Source organism: Hypanus sabinus, chromosome 10, assembly GCF_030144855.1.
Source record: "Hypanus sabinus isolate sHypSab1 chromosome 10, sHypSab1.hap1, whole genome shotgun sequence".
NCBI lineage: Eukaryota > Metazoa > Chordata > Chondrichthyes > Myliobatiformes > Dasyatidae > Hypanus > Hypanus sabinus.
The window spans coordinates 107,972,379-107,996,035 of NC_082715.1; the positions used below are offsets into that span (position 1 = coordinate 107,972,379).

Sequence of the window (23,657 nt, forward strand, 5' to 3'; positions counted from 1 at the left end):
TAAGAGAGCTTAAGGTTTAGGAACCCTTGAGGAACAGTGATCACAATATGATCAAGTTCACATTGAAATTTGAGAAGGAGAAACTAAAACCCAATGTGTCGGTATTTCAGTGGAATAAAAGAAATTACAATGTCATGAGAGGGGAACTGGTCAAGGTTGACTGGAAAGACACTAGCAGGAGGGACAGCAGAGCAGCAATGGCTGAGTTTCTGTGAAAAATGAGGGAAGTACAAGACAGATATGTTCCAAATAAGAAGAGATTTTTGAATGGAAGAAGGACACTACCGTGGCTGACAAGTGAAATCAGAGCCAAAGTAAAAGCAAAAGAGAGGGCATACAAGGAAGCCAAAGCTAGTGGGAAGATAGAGGATTCGGAAGCTTCTAAAAACTTGCAGATGGAAACTAAGAAGGTCATTAGGAAGGAAAAGATGAAAAGCTTTTTAAAATATATAAAGGGAAAAAGAGAGTTGAGGGTAGATATAGGACCAATAGAAAATGACGCTGGAGATATTGTAGTGAGAGACACAGAGGTGGCAGAGGAACTGAATGCGTATTTTGCATCAGTCTTCACAGTGGAAGACGTCTGCAGTATACCGGACATTCAAGAGTGTCAGGGAAATGAAGTATGTGTAGTGAAAATTACGACTGAGAAGGTGCTCAGGAAGCTTAAGGGTCTGAGGATGGATAAACCTCCTGGACCTGATGGAATGCACCCTCGGGTTCTGAAGGAATTAGCTGGAGAGATTGCGGAGGCATTAACAATAATCTTTCAAGAATCGATAGATTCTGTTATTATACTGGGTGACTGGAAAATTGCAAATGTTATTACACTATTTAAGAAGGGTGGGGGGCAGCAGAAGGGAAACTATAGACCTGTTATCCTGACATCAGTGGTTGGTGAAGTTGTTGGAATCGATTGTTAGGGATGAGATTACAGAGTACGTGGAGGCACATGACAAGATAGGACAAAGCCAGCATAGTTTCCTGAAAGGAAACTCCTGCCTGACTAACCTACTGCAAATTTTTAAGGAAATTACAAGCTGGGTAGACAAAGGAGATGCAGTAGATATAGTGTACTTGGATTTTCAGAAGGCCTTTGACAAGGTGCCACACCATGAGGCTGCTTAGCAAGATAAGATCCCATGGAATTACAGAGGAGTTAAGAGCATGGGTGGAGCATTGGCTGATTGGTAGAAAACAGAGTGGGAACAAAGGCTGGTTGCCGGTTACCAGTGGAGTTCTACAGGGGTTGGTGTTGCGACTGCTGCTTTTTACGATGTATGTCAATGATTTGGATTATGGGATTTGTGGCTAAATTTACCGATGATACAAAGATAGGTGGAAGAGCAGGCAGTGTTGATGAAACAGAGAGCCTGCAGACAGACTTAGTGTAGGGACATGGGCAATGAAGTGGCAAATGAAATACAATATTGGAAAGCCAAGCACTTTAGAACACAGAACAATACAGCACAGTACAGGCCTTTTAGCCCACAATGTTGTGCTGGCCCTTAAACCCTGCCTCCCATATAACCCCCCACCTTAAATTCCTCCATATACCTGTCTAGTAGTCTCTTAAATTTCACTAGTGTATTTGCCTCCACCACTGACTCAGGCAATGCATTCCATGCACCAACCACTCTCTGAGTAAAAAATCTTCCTCTATTATCCCCCTTGAACTTTCCACCCCTTACCTTAAAGCCATGTCCTCTTGTATTGAGCAGTGGTGCCCTGGGGGAAGAGGCACTGGCTGTCCACTCTATCTATTCCTCTTAATATCTTGCATACCTCTATCATGTCTCCTCTCATCCTCTTTCTCTCCCGAGAGTAAAGCCCTAGCTCCCTTAATCTCTGATCATCATGCATACTCTCTAAACCAGGCAGCATCCTGGTAAATCTCCTCTGTACCCTTTCCAATGCTTCTACATCCTTCCTATAATGAGGTGACCAGAACTGGACACAGTACTCCAAGTATGGCCTAACCAGAGTTTTATAGAGCTGCATCATTACCCCGCAACTCTTAACCTCTATCCCTCGACTTAAGAAAGCTAACATCCCATAAGCTTTCTTTATCTACCTGTGAGGCAACTTTCAGGGATCTGTGGACATGTACCCCCAGATCCCTCTGCTCCTCCACACTCCCAAGTATCCTGCCAATTACTTTGTACTCTGCCTTGGAGTTTGTCCTTCCAAAGTGTACCACCTCACACTTCTCCGGGTTGAACTCCATCTGCCACTTCTCAGCCCACTTCTGCATCCTAGCAACGTCTCTCTGCAATCTTTGACAATCCTCAACACTATCCACAACACCACCAACCCACCATTCTACCCCCACATCCAGGTCATTAATAAAAATCACGAAAAGAAGAGGTCCCAGAACCGATCCTTGTGGGACACCACTAGTCACAACCCCCCAATCCAAATGTACTCCCTCCACCACGACCCTCTGCCTTCTGCAGGCAAGCCAATTCTGAATCCACCTGGCCAAACTTCATTGGAACCTATGCCTTCTGACTTTCTGAATAAGCCTACTGTGTGGAACCTTGTCAAATGCATTACTAAAATCCATGTAGATCACATCCACTGCACTACCCTCATCTATATGTATGGTCACCTCCTCAAAGAATTCTATCAGGCTTGTTAGACATGATCTGCCCCTCACAAAGCCATGCTGACTGTCCCTGATCAGACCATGATTCTCTAAATGCCCAGAGATCCTATCTCTAAAAATCTTTTCCAACAGCTTTCCCACCACAGACGTAAGGCTCACTGGTCTATAATTACCCGGACTATCCCTACTACCTTTTTGAACAAGGGGACAACATTTGCCTCCCTCCAATCCTCCAGTACTATTCCCGCAGACAATGAGGACATAAAAGATCCTAGCCAGAGGCTCAGCACTCTCTTCCCTCACCTCATGGAGCAGCCTGGGGAATATTCCATCAGGCTCCGGGGACTTATCCATCCTAATGTATCTTAACAACTCCAACACCTCTTCTCCCTTGATATTAACATGCTCCAGAACATCAAACTCACTCATATTGTCTTCACCGTCATCAAGTTCCCATTTGATGGAAGAAATAAACGGGCGGACTATTATTTAGATGGGAAGAGAATTCAAAATGCAGAGATGCAAAGGGACTTGTGAGTCCTTGTGCAGGATACCCTAAAGGTTAACCTCCAGGATGAGTCGGTGGTGAAGAAGGCAAATACAATGTTGGCATTCATTTCTAGAGGTATAGAATATAAGAGCAGGGATGTGATGTTGAGGCGCTATATGGCACTCGTGAGACCACATTTGGAGTATTGTGTGCAGTTTTGGGTTCCTTATTTTAGAAAGGATATACTGACATTGGAGAGGGTTCAGAGAAGATTCATGAGAATGATTCCAGGAATGAAAGGATTACCATATTAGGAACATCTTGGCCTGTATTTCCTGAAGTTCAGGAGAATGGGGTCGGGGGGGATCTCATAGAAACATTCTGAAGCTTAGGAGGTTTAATGGTGTCTAATGGTGACTCCTTTGCTTGTATCTTTGGAAACAGCTCTATTTCCATCTTTAATATCTCTACTTTTCCCTTTCAGGGTTCTTTTGAAGACCCTGACCTGGAGTTACGTTTCTTTGTGGGAACGGGACCTGCTCTCGGGATTCCACGGCTGGTCATTGTCTGGCATGCCAAGGGCTCGACCTAAGAGCTCATCTCGCTTTCAGAGGACTGAGATTTCGTGGTTCTGGAGACGGGCGGATCGAAGATTGGTGTGTTGTGGGAGATGGAAGATCGACGGCTGTGTGCCCAAAGACCCGAGATCTTTGGGCAAAGAGCTCAGAAAAAGTGATCCAACAGACTCCTAACATCATAAACCAGCGATTTGTTTATTATGTCTCACCTCTTGCTGTGAAATGGAGACATCTTTTTTATCCTTACTAGGGAGAGAGAGAGAGAGAGAGAGAGAACCTGTGGTATGTCATATACTGGCTGAACAAGTAGTCTTTTGAGTTCTGCAAGTCTGTGTCTTTGCTGTAGCTCTGTTTATGCTTGAGAGCTTGTTGGTGGATGCTGATGCTTTTCTTTGTCGTTGAGGGGAGGGGGGATTGTTGCTTGCTGCCACTTATGCGCAGGAGGGAGGGAAGCTGGGGGGGACTTTGGGGTTCTAACATTTAAGTGTCATTCATTCTTTGGGGCCACTCCTTTGTTTTTCATGGATGGTTGCAAAGAAAAAGCATTTCAGGATGTATATTGTATACACTTCTCTGACATTAAATGTACATTTGAAAATTTTGAAATGTTAAAAGGCCTGAACAGATTAGATATGGCAAAGTTATTTCCCATGGTAGGGTAGTCCTGGACAAGGGGGCTCGACTTCAGGATTGAAGGACGTCTATTTAGAACAGAGATGCGGAGAAATTACTTTAGTCAGAGGGTGGTAAATCTGTGGAATTTGTTGCCACAAGCGGCTATGGAGGCCAAGTCATTGGGTGCATTTAAGGCAGAGACAGATAGGTTCTTGATTAGTCAGGGCATTAAAGAATAGGGGAGAAGGCAGGGGAGTGGGGATGACTGGAAGAATTGGATCAGCTTATAGTTGAATGGCGGAGCAGACTCAATGGGCCAGATGGCCTACTTCTGATCCTATATCTTATGGTCTAAGGTGAGAGAGTAAAGATTTAAAAGGAGAACTGAGAGTTAAGATTTTCCTCCTGATACTATGGATAATATGTGAAAAATGTTGCCAGAGGAAGTGGCTGAGGCAGGCACAATAGTATTTAAAAGACACTTGGACAGGTACGTGAATATGAAAGATTTAGAAAGATATGGGCCAAACACAGGCAAATGGCACCATTTCAGAATTGATGAATTAGGTTGAAGGTCCTGTTTCAGTACTGTGTAACTGGATAACATTCTGACTTTCATGCAATTATAAAGCCAACATAAGTCTGATGAATTTCCAGGGCAGACACAGTTGATTAGGATACTCCAAGCTTTCTACTAATGGAGCCATCATCTTTATGAGGCCGCAAGAAGGCCCCTTGTTGTGGTGAAAGTAGAAAAGAAGTCTGAAAATAAACAGATAAACCTTTTCCAATGGTCAGTTCTGACAAAGGATCTTGTTAATTGTTCCTCTTCCCACAGACATTACCCAACCTGTGGAGTGTTTGCAGCTTTTTCTGTCCTTAATTCACGTTTGACATTGTAGCTGATGTTTGCATTCCTCCTAGAACTGCTGTGTGAAGGTGACATTACCGTTCATTTGGGGAACTGCTCTTTGGTCACTTGGAGAAAGCAGTTAAGAGAACTGTTAGGAAGACACGGGGAGACTCCTTAGTGTAGGCCTCTGATAGACCATGGATTTGCACCTTGGGATGTTTCCAGGGCGCAAGCCTGGGCAAGGTTTTCTTTATGGAAGACCGGCAGTTGCCCAAGCTGCAAGTCTCCCCTCTCCATGGCACCGATGTTGTCCAAGGGAAGGGCATTAGACTTCTTAGTAGTAGTAGTTGTAAAGGAGTTAATCTCTCAAAGATGGTCATGATTTGATCATTATTACACAAAGAAGTTAGCCTACACAAGTGGATAGGGTGGTAAAGATGGTGTACAGCATACATGCCTTCATTGATTGGGCACTGAAAGGAAGTCACATTGCATCTATATAAAACTTTGCATAGGCTGCACCTGGAATAATTTGTGCAGTTCTGCAGCAAGGGTGTAGAGGTTATGGAGAGGATGCATTAGAGTTTTATCAGCATGCTGTCTAAATTAGAGGGTATGAGCAATCAGGAAAGGTTGGATACATTTTGTTGTTTTTTCATGGAGAGACAGAGGCTGAAAGGAGGTTATAAAATTATAAGAGGCATGAATAGGGTAGACAGTCAGAATCTATTTTCCCTGGGTAGAACTATCAAGTATTAAAGGATATGCATTTATAGTGAGATGGGGAGAGTTCAATGGAGCTCTGTGGCAATTGCCTGGAATATGATGCCTAGGGTAGTGATGGAAGGAGATATGATAGTGGTGTTTAACAGGTTGTCAGATAGATACATGAAAATGAAGGGAATATAGGGATATGGATCAAGTACAGGTAGAAGAGATTCCGTATAATTCAGCTTTATGCTCAGTGCAGATATCATGAGCTGAAATGCTTGTTCCTGTGCTGTACTGCTGTGTGTTAATTTTTCTCTGATTCCGATATCTCTGTTGTCTTCTTACATGACCCCAAATGTAGGAGCTGCGATTACAAGCACACACTCTAGGAAACAGCGTGCATATTAATTCCCAGCACACACAACAGCCATCAGCACCCACTGAGTTAACAGTGCACACTTTGATCACCAGCAAATGCACCAGATGCCAGCAAACAACCCCGTCCCTTGCACGAGAAGCATAGCTTCCAGCGTGCAATTTACCTTGCTTCGAGAGTGGCATCTGCTTGCGGAAAGGAGTTTTCAGGAAGTGGTGGAGTTCCTCAGCCTGGCGGAAATCTTCCCACTGCTGAGGTTGGCTATTGAGGGATCTACAGAGTAACGCAAAGGGGGTCAGCTGAGTGGTAATGTACAGACACTGACTCCAGGTGGCTTCAGACATCCACTGAGCATTCCGACTTTGCTTAAACCATTTGTCCTCTTCCAGACCTGTACAATAAATAATAACCTTCCTTAATCAAAGTATGGCAGATAGACATTTGGACCACTATCACTGTCCCCACCCCCCCAGAGACTGGCAATCACTGAGATCCATCAGACTTCTGTTGAAGACATGAGCTGGAAGAATCCCCCCAACATATACCAACATCCTCAGGGAATGGAGACTGGGACAGACATCCCTCCACCACTGTACCCCAACACCCACGGTGAGTGGGGAGCGGGACAGGGGTCACTCCCACTGTACCCAAGGTGAGTGGGGAGAGGGACAGGGGTCACTCCCACTGTACCCCAACAACAGTGTGTGGGGAGAGGGACAGGGGTCACTCCCACTGTACCCCAACACCCACGGTGAGTGGGGAGAGGGACGGGTGTCACTCCCACTGTACCTCAACACCCACGGTGAGTGGGGAGAAGGATGGGGGTCACTCCCACTGTACCCCAACACCCAAGGTGAGTGGGGAGAGGGACGAGGATCACTCCCACTGTACCCCAACACCCACGGTGAGCGGGGAGAGGGACGGGGGTCACTCCCACTGTACCCCAACACCCACAGTGTGGGGAGAGGGATGGGTCACTCCCACTGTACCCCAACACCCACAGTGAGTGGGGAGAGGGACGGGGTCTCTCCCACTGTACCCCTACATACACAGTGAGTGGGGAGAGGGACGGGTCACTCCCACTGTACCCCAACACCCACGGTGAGTGGGGAGAAGGATGGGGGTCACTCCCACTGTACCCCAACACCCACGGTGAGTGGGGAGAAGGATGGGGGTCACTCCCACTGTACCCCAACACCCACAGTGAGTGGGGAGAGGGACGGGGTCACTCCCACTGTACCCCAACACCCACGGTGAGTGGGGAGAGGGACAGGTGTCACTCCCACTGTACCCCAACACCCACAGTGAGTGGGGAGAGGGACAGGGTCACTCCCACTGTACCCCAACACCCACAGTGAGTGGGGAGAGGGACGGGGGTCACTCCCACTGTACCCCAACACCCACAGTGAGTGGGGAGAGGGACGGGGTCACTCCCATTGTACCCCAACACCCACAGTGAGTGAGGAGAAGGATGGGTCACTCCCATTGTACCCCAACACCCACGGTGAGTGGGGAGAGGGACGGGGTCACTCCCACTGTACCCCAATACCCACGGTGTGTGTGGAGAGGGATGGGGTCACTCCCACTGTACCCCAACACCCACGGTGTGTGTGGAGAGGGACAGGGGTCACTGCCACTGTACCCCAACACCCACAGTGAGTGGGGAGAGGGACGGGGGTCACTCCCACTGTACCCCAACACTCACGGTGAGTGGGGAGAGGGATGGGGTCACTCCCACTGTACCCCAACTCCCACAGTGAGTGGGGAGAGGGACAGGGTCACTCCCACTGTACCCCAACACCCACAGTGAGTGGGGAGAGGGACAGGGTCACTCCCACTGTACCCCAACACCCACAGTGAGTGGGGAGAGGGACGGGGGTCACTCCCACTGTACCCCAACACCCACAGTGAGTGGGGAGAGGGACGGGGTCACTCCCATTGTACCCCAACACCCACAGTGAGTGGGGAGAGGGACGGGGTCACTCCCACTGTACCCCAACACCCACGGTGAGTGGGGAGAGGGACAGGTGTCACTCCCACTGTACCCCAACACCCACAGTGAGTGGGGAGAGGGACAGGGTCACTCCCACTGTACCCCAACACCCACAGTGAGTGGGGAGAGGGACGGGGGTCACTCCCACTGTACCCCAACACCCACAGTGAGTGGGGAGAGGGACGGGGTCACTCCCATTGTACCCCAACACCCACAGTGAGTGAGGAGAAGGATGGGTCACTCCCATTGTACCCCAACACCCACGGTGAGTGGGGAGAGGGACGGGGTCACTCCCACTGTACCCCAATACCCACGGTGTGTGTGGAGAGGGATGGGGTCACTCCCACTGTACCCCAACACCCACAGTGAGTGGGGAGAGGGACGGGGTCACTCCCACTGTACCCCAACACCCACGGTGAGTGGGGAGAGGGACAGGTGTCACTCCCACTGTACCCCAACACCCACAGTGAGTGGGGAGAGGGACAGGGTCACTCCCACTGTACCCCAACACCCACAGTGAGTGGGGAGAGGGACGGGGGTCACTCCCACTGTACCCCAACACCCACAGTGAGTGGGGAGAGGGACGGGGTCACTCCCATTGTACCCCAACACCCACAGTGAGTGAGGAGAAGGATGGGTCACTCCCATTGTACCCCAACACCCACGGTGAGTGGGGAGAGGGACGGGGTCACTCCCACTGTACCCCAATACCCACGGTGTGTGTGGAGAGGGATGGGGTCACTCCCACTGTACCCCAACACCCACGGTGTGTGTGGAGAGGGACAGGGGTCACTCCCATTGTACCCCAACACCCACAGTGAGTGGGGAGAGGGACGGGGTCACTCCCACTGTACCCCAACACCCACGGTGAGTGGGGAGAGGGACAGGGTCACTCCCACTGTACCCCAACACCCACAGTGAGTGGGGAGAGGGACGGGGGTCACTCCCACTGTACCCCAACACCCACAGTGAGTGGGGAGAGGGACGGGGTCACTCCCATTGTACCCCAACACCCACAGTGAGTGAGGAGAAGGATGGGTCACTCCCATTGTACCCCAACACCCACGGTGAGTGGGGAGAGGGACGGGGTCACTCCCACTGTACCCCAATACCCACGGTGTGTGTGGAGAGGGATGGGGTCACTCCCACTGTACCCCAACACCCACGGTGTGTGTGGAGAGGGACAGGGGTCACTCCCATTGTACCCCAACACCCACAGTGAGTGGGGAGAGGGACGGGGGTCACTCCCACTGTACCCCAACACCCACAGTGTGGGGAGAGGGATGGGTCACTCCCACTGTACCCCAACACCCACAGTGAGTGGGGAGAGGGACGGGGTCTCTCCCACTGTACCCCTACATACACAGTGAGTGGGGAGAGGGACGGGTCACTCCCACTGTACCCCAACACCCACGGTGAGTGGGGAGAAGGATGGGGGTCACTCCCACTGTACCCCAACACCCACGGTGAGTGGGGAGAAGGATGGGGGTCACTCCCACTGTACCCCAACACCCACAGTGAGTGGGGAGAGGGACGGGGTCACTCCCACTGTACCCCAACACCCACGGTGAGTGGGGAGAGGGACAGGTGTCACTCCCACTGTACCCCAACACCCACAGTGAGTGGGGAGAGGGACAGGGTCACTCCCACTGTACCCCAACACCCACAGTGAGTGGGGAGAGGGACGGGGGTCACTCCCACTGTACCCCAACACCCACAGTGAGTGGGGAGAGGGACGGGGTCACTCCCATTGTACCCCAACACCCACAGTGAGTGAGGAGAAGGATGGGTCACTCCCATTGTACCCCAACACCCACGGTGAGTGGGGAGAGGGACGGGGTCACTCCCACTGTACCCCAATACCCACGGTGTGTGTGGAGAGGGATGGGGTCACTCCCACTGTACCCCAACACCCACGGTGTGTGTGGAGAGGGACAGGGGTCACTGCCACTGTACCCCAACACCCACAGTGAGTGGGGAGAGGGACGGGGGTCACTCCCACTGTACCCCAACACTCACGGTGAGTGGGGAGAGGGATGGGGTCACTCCCACTGTACCCCAACTCCCACAGTGAGTGGGGAGAGGGACAGGGTCACTCCCACTGTACCCCAACACCCACAGTGAGTGGGGAGAGGGACAGGGTCACTCCCACTGTACCCCAACACCCACAGTGAGTGGGGAGAGGGACGGGGGTCACTCCCACTGTACCCCAACACCCACAGTGAGTGGGGAGAGGGACGGGGTCACTCCCATTGTACCCCAACACCCACAGTGAGTGGGGAGAGGGACGGGGTCACTCCCACTGTACCCCAACACCCACGGTGAGTGGGGAGAGGGACAGGTGTCACTCCCACTGTACCCCAACACCCACAGTGAGTGGGGAGAGGGACAGGGTCACTCCCACTGTACCCCAACACCCACAGTGAGTGGGGAGAGGGACGGGGGTCACTCCCACTGTACCCCAACACCCACAGTGAGTGGGGAGAGGGACGGGGTCACTCCCATTGTACCCCAACACCCACAGTGAGTGAGGAGAAGGATGGGTCACTCCCATTGTACCCCAACACCCACGGTGAGTGGGGAGAGGGACGGGGTCACTCCCACTGTACCCCAATACCCACGGTGTGTGTGGAGAGGGATGGGGTCACTCCCACTGTACCCCAACACCCACAGTGAGTGGGGAGAGGGACGGGGTCACTCCCACTGTACCCCAACACCCACGGTGAGTGGGGAGAGGGACAGGTGTCACTCCCACTGTACCCCAACACCCACAGTGAGTGGGGAGAGGGACAGGGTCACTCCCACTGTACCCCAACACCCACAGTGAGTGGGGAGAGGGACGGGGGTCACTCCCACTGTACCCCAACACCCACAGTGAGTGGGGAGAGGGACGGGGTCACTCCCATTGTACCCCAACACCCACAGTGAGTGAGGAGAAGGATGGGTCACTCCCATTGTACCCCAACACCCACGGTGAGTGGGGAGAGGGACGGGGTCACTCCCACTGTACCCCAATACCCACGGTGTGTGTGGAGAGGGATGGGGTCACTCCCACTGTACCCCAACACCCACGGTGTGTGTGGAGAGGGACAGGGGTCACTCCCATTGTACCCCAACACCCACAGTGAGTGGGGAGAGGGACGGGGTCACTCCCACTGTACCCCAACACCCACGGTGAGTGGGGAGAGGGACAGGTGTCACTCCCACTGTACCCCAACACCCACAGTGAGTGGGGAGAGGGACAGGGTCACTCCCACTGTACCCCAACACCCACAGTGAGTGGGGAGAGGGACGGGGGTCACTCCCACTGTACCCCAACACCCACAGTGAGTGGGGAGAGGGACGGGGTCACTCCCATTGTACCCCAACACCCACAGTGAGTGAGGAGAAGGATGGGTCACTCCCATTGTACCCCAACACCCACGGTGAGTGGGGAGAGGGACGGGGTCACTCCCACTGTACCCCAATACCCACGGTGTGTGTGGAGAGGGATGGGGTCACTCCCACTGTACCCCAACACCCACGGTGTGTGTGGAGAGGGACAGGGGTCACTGCCACTGTACCCCAACACCCACAGTGAGTGGGGAGAGGGACGGGGGTCACTCCCACTGTACCCCAACACTCACGGTGAGTGGGGAGAGGGATGGGGTCACTCCCACTGTACCCCAACTCCCACAGTGAGTGGGGAGAGGGACAGGGTCACTCCCACTGTACCCCAACACCCACAGTGAGTGGGGAGAGGGATGGGGTCACTCCCACTGTACCCCAACACCCACAGCAGAATTCAAATAACAAATTGTTGGCGGTGTACTCTGTGTGTCCTGGGACCTCTGCCCATGGTCCACTTTCGCCAACACTTCTGAATGAAGGAAGATCTGCCACTCAGCCTCTGGCAGGGTTCCCATGGAGCTGTGGTCACTTTCCTCCACCTTGTTTATCCGCATGATGCTGGTGCACAGCATAAAGGAGAAGCAGAGCTGGTGATCCGTGAAGATGGCAAACCGGACCAGCTGTTGGGGGAGAGACAGAAAGATGAGGAGATTACCCACTTCTTGTACAACCCTTACACACTGCCACTCTTTATACCATTCACACTACCCAACACTGTCTCTGCATATTCATACTTCTTGTGTTTAGAAATTTATAGAAGCATTAATTTTTATAGCATGAAAACCTGCCACAATGCATGATTTGTTCAATAGTTGTATATTCAGGGAGCCATTTGTCAACACCGCAACAAAATAGGCAACGCATACAACACGCTGGAGGAACTCAGCAGGTTGGGCAGCATTTGTGGAAACGAGCAGTCAACATTTCGGGCCGAGACCCTTCGTCAGGACTGAAGGTGGGGGGCAGGGGCCCTATAAAGAAGGTTGGGGAAGGGTGGGAAGGAGAAGGCTGGTAGGTGCCAGGTGAAAAACCTGCCCGACCTGCTGAGTTCCTTCAGCGTGTTATACGTGTTGCTTTGACCACAGCATCTGCAGTGTACTTTGGCATATTTTGGGTGTCTGGAGTTTGTGCTCAGCAGCTTTTGGACCAGCCATCTGTAATGAATATTCAAAAGAGTTCTGCTAGTTGCAAAGTGTTAGCATTGCAAATATGTAATTCTGCAAGATGCAAGCCTGCCTACATTCAAAATGTTAAAAAGTAATTATAGCCATTGACACTGCATTCGTTGTTTACTGTTGTTTTTGTGTTTATAAAGTATAAAACATTGTGTGAGAACAGAATGAGATTCTCTCCAGAAGGTGTACCGTGTGGATTAAAGATTTTAATATCACAAGCTTCAGTCTCTCTCTAATGACTCAGTTCAGTCAGTCACAACAGTCTACTCTACCGATACACCTCATAATTTTATATAACTCAACCATGTACTCTCTTAGCTTTGTCTGCTCCAGGGAGAATAGATACAGCTTTCCCAGTTTCTCCTCGTAACTGAAGTAAACCATCCTGCGCAATATGGTGAATCTCCTCTCCGCCTTCTCATTACTATCACAAATTTTCTTGGTTGAGGCCTGTACTCCAGCTGAGGTCTGACTAGTTTTAATTAAGTTGGAAGAACACCTCTCTACTTCTGCATACATTGCTCCAACTAATGAACATCAGTATCCCATAAGCCTTCTGAACCCAGCAAAAATCCTTATCGGACATCATTAATCACAGGCATCCAATCACAAAAATAATCTTCTAATATCACCCTCTGTCTCCTATTCAATTTTATATCCAGTTTGCCAGCTTGCCTTGGATCCTATGCACCCTAACCAGTCTCCCAAGGGATACCTTGCAAAAGCCTTAACAATGTCTATGTCAATTAAATTTTCTGCCCTGTCCCCATTGATACACTTTGTTACCTCTTCACAGAATTGAATCAAATTGGTCAGAGAAGATATCTACATTAGCAGTCTCTGATGGGTCCCTTGGAATTGTTTCCAGTATTGTCTCTGCTTCTGACATTAGGCTCAAAAGTCTAGAGTTAACAGGCTTTACTCGGCTCCTTACAAAATAAGATGATATGTGATATTTAGCCAGGTTCCTTACTTCGGGAAATTGATTTCTCCCTCCCTCCTTTTATAAATAGGACGATATTTTGTTCGACATTTGCAGCAGACAGGTTTAATTCATTGGGATCTACACAAAAGGATGAGTTTATTTACTGAGTCTGGGAAGGATGCAATGAGAAAGGCTGATAAAAATGTATTGGGTGAGTTGATGAAGGGTGAAGAATGAGACCTGTTGAGCTTCTGAGTCTCAAGTGCATTGCAGAGCAAGTGAATAGGAAGGAGTTTGATCAATTTGAATTGCCTGTGGTGGAGATGTTTGGTGGAATGGGGTTGAAGTCTTGTCTCTTGATATTTTCGGCAGTGCTGTACCTTGTAAACGTTCTTAGTAAGTGTTTTGATCATGCTCTGGAGGAAGGAGTTGAAGCTGGAGTGCAGTGGTGTGCTGGTAGAACTTTTGAACCATCTGGATCGTTGCAAAGAGGCACTTTGACTTGTGCCCGACTGTGGCATCCTTGTGCGTGACTTGTGAATGTCACCCACAGACTCAGTGAATATTTTCATGAACCAGTGCAAAGAGAACTGGTACATGCAGTTCAGCTGTGACAATTCATCAACCACGAAGTACAAAATGGAACCTCGTGTTGCCACAGGAAGGTACTTCTGACGAGCAGCTGTGATTTTCTTTTCATTCTCCTCTGAGGCTTCAATGCGAAGTTTTATCTCTTTGGACATGTCTTTTGACTTCTGAAGGGTATCAATGAGGTCCTGGTCATCTAAGATGTGCCCTGGAACAAGGAAGAGTCACAGTGAAAATACTGCATTGATAGAAAGGTGACTTTCTTACTTCAGGAACCAAATCCAACTCTTCAACTTTGAGAGTTCCTCCCATTCAAAATTCCAGTTCTTTTTGGCTGTTCCTTCATCTGCCTAAGGCCTGAAATATTTTCCAAAAATCTCACATCCCTTTTCTTCCTTAAGACATAAGAATAAGTACAAGAGGGCCCTTGAAATTGCACCTCCATTCATTAACATCATTGACATTCAACCTTGGCCTGAATATTGCATTCTCGCACTCTCCTTGTACTTACCATTGACTCCTTTGTTTAAATTCCTGTCCGTCTTCCTTTTACATATTGGAACTGGAATTGATTTATTATTGTCACATGTACTGAGCTACAGTGAAAGGTTTGCTTTGCATACTGGTCATAAAGATCAAATTGAGGTAGAACAAGATAAGCCTCCTTCTTATTCAGCCTCCTCAGCTCTCTAGGGGATTAGAATTCCAAAGAAAGAAATTTCTAAGAGAAGAAATTTCAGCTCAGCTCCAAGTGAAATGGATGATCCCTTTTTCTTATTCCAGATACTCCAAAGACATAAGATCATTGAGTACGGAAACACGCCATCCACCGGACATCCACTTATATTAATCCCATCTTTCAGCAACTGATCCATTGGCTTCTATGTCTGAGTAACTCAAGGGACTTGCTTAACTCATCTTCAATGTTGTCAGTGACTCTGTTTCTGACACCTCCTCAAGCAGTGTATTCTAGGTATTCATAATTCTCTGGGTGAAAAGGGTTCCTGTCAGATCCCCTCCAAATCTCATTCCCCTTACTCTAAATCTATGTCCTCTGTTATTAATTACCTCTGATAAAAGGAGAAGATTCCTTCAGTCTACCCTGACTATACCCTTCATAATTTTATCTACCTCAGTTATATCTCCTTTGAGTCTCCGCTGCTCCAGGGAAACATCTCTCTAGTCTCTCCTCATAATTAAAATAGTCCACTTCAGGCAACATCCTTGTGAATCTTTTCTGCATCCTCTGCCACTGTCTTCCATAACATGTGGTGACCAGAACTGCACACAGTACTTCACCTGAGCTCTCACAAATGTCATATAGATTTGGAGCATAATTTTCTTGCTCTTGTATTTGGAGCTCAGTGTACAGTTTTGATCACCCTTCGATAGAAAGGAGTAGTTAAACATGTTCTCAATCTTTCTTCATACATAAAGTCAAAGGTATAATCATTGAGTTATACAGCACTGAAACAAGCCCCTTGGCCCAACTTAAAAAAAAACACTTGGATAGGTACATGCATAGGAAAAGTTTAGAGGGATATTGCCAAACGGGATAGTTTAGGAAGAAACCTTGGTTGGTAAGGACCACTTGGATTGAAAGATTGTTTTCAAACCGTATAACTCTGAAACTCTATTACTAATTATTTGCCACACCAGAGTGCCCTGTGACTCTGTGAAAACCTGTATACCCAGTGGCCCATTCTCTGAGGTATCTGTTCTACCAGTCACACTACAGTGGGTGGGCCAGGGACCCCCACAATTTCTTGCCGTCTCAGTAAAATAGCCAACATAATCAAAGACCTCATCCACCCTGGACATTCTCTCTTCTCCCCACTCCCACTGGGCTGAAGATACAAAAGCTTGAAAGCACACATCATGATAACAGCTTCTATACCACTGTTATAAGACTATTGAATGGTTCTCTCAAATGGTAAGATGGACCCTTGACCTTACATCATTATTCCTTGCAACTTAATGTCAGAATACTTTATTCTGCATTGTTATTGCTTTTCCTTTGTACTACCTCAATGCACTGTTGTAATGAAATGGTCTGTACAGATGGCATGTAAACAAAGTCTTTCACTGTACCTGGGTACATGTGACATTAAACCAATTTATTCATCTGTCCCAATTGAGTCTCATGAGGTAATTGCTCTTTGTGCCTGTCAGCACCTCAGCATGATAACTGTTGCTTTGTACAACCCAACCAACACAGGAGAACCTCACACACTGTCCTCTTTTCCTTACCTTCAGACTTCTGCAATAGGGAGAGTGACCTGTTCTCCAGGTCCTGCAGGGTGCCCAGGTCATGGACAATGCTCTCCAACAGCTGTCCGAGTTTCTCTTCCATCTCAGGATGCTGCTGTTTCACCACCCTGGACAGCAGTTGCTCCTGGAGCCCCTCAAATGTCGCTGTGAAGTTAATTAGTGTGACCAGGATGCAGACGGCTGGCAGGAAGTTTGGGTTGGAGATGCGGGTGGTCATGTACAGCCTGCAGAGACATTGTTAACACACATTGAATGCACTCATACTCCAGGCACTAATGGGCTACAGAATTTTATCTCCAACCAGCTGGCAGCTGCCTGGACACTAGTGTACTATCCAGGTAACCAGCACCCTCTCCTTGACTTATCTTTGTCAAGGGAAGGTGCTGGTTAAAATCAAGGACTGGGAACATTGGCTGGATCAAGACTTGTACCAGGACCAAACTTAAATTCTAATCCTCTGTGGAATCAAATCTCTGTAGACCTAACATGCTGAGATTCTGGCACTAACTGCAGAGCAGCAACCTTTTGGAATGTCACTTCCTCTCATAATCAGGCTCATTTCACTGATTCTCCAGAATTTCATCATTTCTAATCCTTCTGAATGCGACATCTCAACCTCAGTATCAGGTGAATCTTTGTTGCACTGATTCTAAGAGTATCAGGTATGGAGACCAGAACTGCAGAGAGTATTTCCAGTGGGATTTCAATTCCATCTTGACCCTACTCCTGTCTTCAATGTTTCAACAGGCTTGGATACATCCTATCTGGACCTGGTGACATACATGCTTTTCCACACCCTTTCATTACCGATACTCTATTCATCCATGTATCAACCACATTCTCTTCTGAAAACCCCTTTACTCAGCCATAGCCTTTGTGTCCACACCAGACCTTTATTTTTGTCTATAATTGATTTTGCCCACTGTTTAAGTCCCTTGTATACTACCATCCTGACATCTGTCTTCTACATCTTTTTGTAACAGAATCTGACGTATCTACAAGGGGTGCTTCTTCAAGAAGGAAAAATTCAGCCAAGATCTTCCCCATCTGGGCCATGCCATTTTCTCACAGAAGGCAGAGAAGCCTCAAGTCCCACACTATGAGGTTCAAGAACAGATACTTCTCTTCAACCATTTGGTTCTTCAATCAATTAGCAGATCTTAATCACAAGGGAATGGAAAATGGAATTTAACTCAAATACAAAGTAATGCAATTTGGTAAGTTAAACCAGGACAGAACATACTAGGTGGATGATTGGGACTGGGGGAATGTTGAACAGAGATACACTGAAAAAAGATACACTGAAAAAAGAAATGCAGATAGACAGGGTAGTGAAGAGGGCACTTAGCATGCTTGTCTTCATTGTTCGAGGAATTGAGTGCAATGAAGGATTGTCATATTAGAGTAATACAAACATTGGTTAGGCCACACTTAGGCAAAATGTGGTTAAGATGGAGATGGTGCAGAATGGACATGCAAGGATGTTGCCGGGACTGAAGGACTTGAGTTATGAGGATAGATTGGATAATCTGTTTTCCTGGAACAAAAGTGACTGGAAAGTGACATGATAGAGGTAAATAAAATTAAGAGAGGCATAGATACATAGATAGAGACAATTGCCCATGGTAGAAGTGTCTAAAACTAGAGACATGGGTTTGTGAGAGGAAGAAGACTTAAAGGGGATCTGAGGGATAAATTTTTCTCAGAGAGAGTGATCGGTGACTGGAAAAAGTTGAAAGAGGAGTTGGTGAAGGTAAGAACAGTAACCACATGTAAGAGGCACTTGGACAGATACTTGAATGAGCAGGGCACAGAGGAATATGGAATTAATGCAGCATGGGATTAGTAATAGATAAGCATGAATGGTCAAAGCACCTGCTTCTATGCTATACAACTCAATGACTTTTTGAACTCTTGTTTATTAATCTGTTTCCCAGCTCTGAAGTCTGTCTGGAGCAGGTCATCCTTCCTTTCATGTGTCAGCAGTACCAATATGGACCATGCCATCTAACTGTTTGCTCTCTTCCTCAGAATACTGCTCAGAGACACTTTTGACCCTTGAACCTGGGAGGCAACGTGCCAGTCAGTCACCTCAGAACCCACCAAACTGGAACTGACCACGGGCAGTCACGAGTAAGAGAGAGTGAGAGTGAGAGAGACTGAGAGAGTAAGAGTGAAAGAGAGTGAGAGTGAGAGTGAGTGAGAAAACAAATGAACGTGTGTGAGTTACCTGAAGTTGGGGTTGTACTCTACTTCTGTGTTGTCAATCTTGATGAAATCCTGTTCTGCCCGAGTACAAATGTTCCGCAAGAGAATTGGTCTCAGACAGGGATCCAGCTGTTCAGTGACATCCTGTAAAACATGGAGACTTTTTTCACAAGTGTTATTTCTCCTTCTCATCTTCCTTGTCCTCAAATTGGACAGGGCAGGGACAGGCCAGTCAGACAGGCTAGCCAGTGAAGGTCCCTCTACACTGTCCCACCATACACACTCAGAGTCAGATATAGAGTGAAGTTTCCTCTACACTGTCCCTTCACACACTCCCAGTCAGACACAGAATGAGGATCTCTCCACACGCTCCCACCACACACTCCCATGGTCAGACACAGAATGAAGATCTTTCCACACTGTCCAATCACACATTCACAGAGTCAGCTTCTCCTCTCCCAGTTGGACTATCTGAGGGAGATTGGGTCAGAGTCATAATTGTCCTGCTCCAATTTAGGAAGAGCAACCTCTGGAATGTCTTTCCTTTCCACCAGCAACTCCTAATTTGGCTGGTGTAGGAGGAGGTTACAGAAGGAAACTTGATTATGTGCAAGATAACCTGCTGAGATTGTGGATTCCATTATCTGCAGACCCATTGCCTGTGTATATTAAGTGTAGGCTGACTGCATTTTCAGGTCCTCAGGCAGGTCATCCACAAGGAATGAGAGATGTTCCTCCTCTCATGCAGAAAGAGATGAGCCAATTAGGTCCCTCTTGTTCTGCTCCTGGACCTGGTCAAGGTGCAGTAACGGGCTTTTGTGGGGATGGTTGTTCCTGTCTGGGGTGAAGGAGTGTACAACGTATGTGGCTTTCTCTAAGGTAACGGGCTGCAGGAGCTGGAGTACACTGAGGAAATCACAGCATTGCAACTCGTAGAGCAGCTGCTTCATAATACCAGGGACCTGAGCTCAATCACAAGTTTATGTGGTGTCCATGTGGAGCGTATGACCATACGGCTTTCCCCTTGTTGCTCTGGTTTTCTCCCACATCCCAAAGACATGGGGACTGGTAGGTTGGGATTAATGTAAGATGGGTGAAAATGGGTGGTTAGTAGTCAGTACAGCCATGATGGATCAAAGGGCATATGTGCACGCTGGACGACTCTGTGAAGTAATTTTAAGTTAAGATGTGTTTTAAAATAAAAAAAATATTGTGAAACAAAACCTGAGGCTTACACAAATCCCACGGTCCACTTACATGCAGTAGGACTGGATGCCCCATGCGAATGGCGTTCAACATCTTGCTCATGTAATTGTGATGTGTGGCCAAAAGGATGCACAGGTCCCCTCCTTCCATCTTTTTAATCCATCTGACAGCCTGTCCCTGTGGGTCAATGAGTAAGGGCCAGCGTTCGCCCATCTTCACCAGGATGGCATTCTCTGTTGAGTAATTGTCAGGAGGCAGACCCCTGTTCTGCAAATTGCGAACCTGTTCAGAAAGTATATTGGATTACCCTGACATTCTTGAATAGCTTGTTAACACAAGAATGTTGATGTTGTAATTATACGTATAGATCATTCTCAAGTTGTTTCTGTTATCTGTTTAGTGATTCCTTGCATCTTCATCTCTTTGCTCCATAAGACAAAGGAGCAGAATGAGGCCATTCGGCTCATTGGGTTAACTCCACTATTCCATGTTGGCTTATTCTGAACCCCTCTCTTGCCTTCTCCTTATAACCTTTGAAGAACCTATCGAACTCTACTTTAAATATACCCAATGATTTGGCCTCCACAGCCATCTATGGCAATGAATTCTATAGATGGACTATCCTCTGGCTAAAGAAATTCCTTATCTCTATTCTCAAGGGACAACATTGCATTCTGAAGCTGTGCCCTCTAGTCCTAGATTCCACCACTATAGGAAACATCCATCCTCCCTCTCAACCCATCGGTTTCTCCAGTGACCTCTTGCACACTTCTCCCAACTCTGCCATGTCACTGACTCCTTTTCACCCTTCCCTATTGTCTAGATGAACTCCAGTCACTTTCACCATTGAATTTACAATGATTTACTGGCACATGAACAAAGCTCTTCACTGTATATTGGTACATTTGACAATATCAAACCAATTACCAATTTTCTAAAGATTTGCTCCAGTTACTCCCAGCTTGTTCCTGAGAAGTATTTGCTCATTCACGGCTTCTCAGCCATTCCTAGCCCTCCACTCTCCAGTGACACAAATTCTCCCACTAACTCACAGGTTTTCATACTTTTTGTCAGTATCTCCTGTATTCCCCTCATCCTTGCCTACCTCAGTACTGCACTTGAAGACCCCTTAATATATTTGTGGGGTTGTGGGCATTATTGGTGAAGCTTTAATTAATCCTGCAGATAGCTTCAGCACATCAAAGAAACAATACCCAGTGTATCTCCCTCAGCAACTGACTTTCTACTTGGGAGACAACAGTCAATGCAAATTGGTGATTACATCTTCTCATTGCTGACAACGACACAGGCATAACTCAAGGATGTGTGCCTAGCCCACCAGTCTACACTCATGACTGTGTGGCTAAGCACAGCTCAAAAGCCATCTATGAATTTTCAGATGACGTGACTGTTATTGGTAAAATCTTGTATGATTATGAATGCAGACAGGAGTGAGATAGATCAGCTGGTTGAGTGGTGTTGCAACAACAACAACCACCTTGTACTCAATATCAACAAGACCAAGAAATTGGATGTGGGCTTCAACAAAGGGAAATTGAGAGAACAGACACCAGTTCTCATTGAGGGTCAGCAGTGGAAAAGCTGAGCAGCTTTAACTTCCTAGATATGAACATCTCAGAGGATATGCCTGAACCCACTCTACTGATGCAATCAAGAAGACGGCATGTCAGGGGCTCTACGTTGTTAAGAATTTGAAGAAATTTGGTATGTTACATTTGGTATAGCAAATTCCTATAGATGTATGGTGGAGAGCATTCTGTTGGTTTCATCACAACATGGTATAGAGCCTCCAATGCATAGGACTGCAAGAGGTTATAGTCCTTTCTGTCCATCATCAGATTTCTGAATGATCCATAAATTCATGAACGCTATCTCATTATTCATTTCTTTTTTACACTATTAATCTATTTTGCAATTTATACTAATTGTATGGCTTTGTACAGTATAAAACAATAAATTTCATGTCACATAAAACAGTGATAATAAACTTGATTCTTATTCTCCACGGACTCTGTCTATACTGCTCACTGACTCGGTAAAGCAGCCAGCATAATCACAGACCTCTCCTGCTATGTTTTGTAATTCCAAAAACTAATCAAAAGAAAAAGATGGGAACCTGGGAAAATGTTTCTGCTTCCTCTTACTCTAGTGAGATGCTCTCTAATGATGTAACGGTATTACCCTAAGACCATAAGATATTGGAGCAGAATTACACCATTACATCGAGTCTGCTCAGCCATTTAATCATGGCTGATCCACTTTTCTTCTCAGCCCCAATCACCTGGCTTTTCCCCATATCCCTTCTTCAAGCCCTGACCAACCAAGAATCTATCAACCCCTGACTTAAATATACATAAAGACTTGGTCTTCATACCTGCCCATGGCACAGAATTCAACAGATTCACCACTCTCTGGCTAAAGAAATTGCTCTACATCTCCATTCTCAAAGGATGCCCTTTTATCCTCTGGTCTTAGACTTTCCCACCATAGAAACATCCTCTCCACATCCACTCGATCAAGGCCTTTCACCGTTCGATAGGTTTCAATGAGGTCACCCCTCATTCTTCTGAATTCTAGTGAGTACGGTCCCAGAGCCATCAAACACTCTTCATATGACAAGCCATTCAATCCTGGAATCATTTTTGTGAACCCCCTTTGAACCCGCTCCAGTTTCAGCACATCCTTTCTAAGATAAGGGGACCAAAACTGCTCACAATACTCCAAGCAAAGCCTCACCAGTGCTTTATAAAGTCTCAACATTACATATTTGCTTTTATATTCTAGTCCTCTTGAAATGAATGCAAGCATTGCATTTGCTTTCCTTACCACTGACTCAACCTGCAAATTAACTTTTAGGGAATCCTGCACAAGGGCTCCCAAGTCCCTTTGCACCTCAGTTTTTTGTATTTTCTCTCCATTTAGAAAATAGTCATCCCTTTCATTCCCTCTACCAAATTGCATGACCATACACTGTATTCCGTCTGCTATTTCTTTGCCCATGGAGGTTGTGCCCCAGCTGTCTGTATGATATGCAAGTCATTGTGCAAGCCTGGGCAGTATGATATGGAGAGCAAGCTTTTACCCACGTAGCAGGCTCCCCCTCTCCTTGCAGCTGATCAATCCAAAGGAAGAGCAGGGACCGATAGAGCTTGGCACCAGCAGCGTTGCAGGAGCTGCCAGTCTGCATTGAATTCAACGCAGGAATGCCATAGGGAATACAGCTCTGGACTTTTCCTCAGGGTTTTACTCCCGAAGCCTTCCTCATGAGTGAGTATAGCTGCAAGGCAGCGGAGGTTTGAGATCAATGTTTTCCTCCTAGATGAGCTGTCAACCACAGCTGACGAGCCCCATCTACCTGAAGCGATGAGTTTTAAAGCACCAGTAATGTGCCTTTGCTCCTTGAACTGTCAATAGAAATGGTTCCACCAGACTTAGTAGCCAAGCCAGGGGTTAGTGCAGGCCAGGGGTTGGATTTGATTGTCAGAGGTCATTTGAGATGCACGCCACATGGAATCAGAAGCTCGCCAATTTCCTCCTTGCAAATCGCAATGCAGCACACTCCACAACCAACAACTCACCAGCCTGCTGTTCCTGGGTTGTCCGTTGCACTCATGGATGGATCTCCTCAGAAACAATCTCAGAAGGAGTA

At 47.6% G+C, this 23,657-nt stretch overlaps 1 protein-coding gene across 1 annotated transcript in view; it reads right to left on the bottom strand.

The window, feature by feature from the left end:
- LOC132401346 (dynein axonemal heavy chain 6-like) overlaps positions 1–23,657 on the bottom strand; it is a 545,526-nt gene that overhangs the window by 53,859 nt on the left and 468,010 nt on the right. Inside the window, exons 68-73 of the mRNA XM_059983475.1 lie at positions 20,039–20,269; positions 18,804–18,925; positions 16,553–16,797; positions 14,095–14,510; positions 12,036–12,234; positions 6,398–6,622 (exon numbers count right to left, since the gene is read on the bottom strand). Of these exons, the coding sequence (XP_059839458.1) occupies positions 6,398–6,622; positions 12,036–12,234; positions 14,095–14,510; positions 16,553–16,797; positions 18,804–18,925; positions 20,039–20,269 (1,438 nt within the window). The remainder of the gene's footprint in view (positions 1–6,397; positions 6,623–12,035; positions 12,235–14,094; positions 14,511–16,552; positions 16,798–18,803; positions 18,926–20,038; positions 20,270–23,657) is intronic.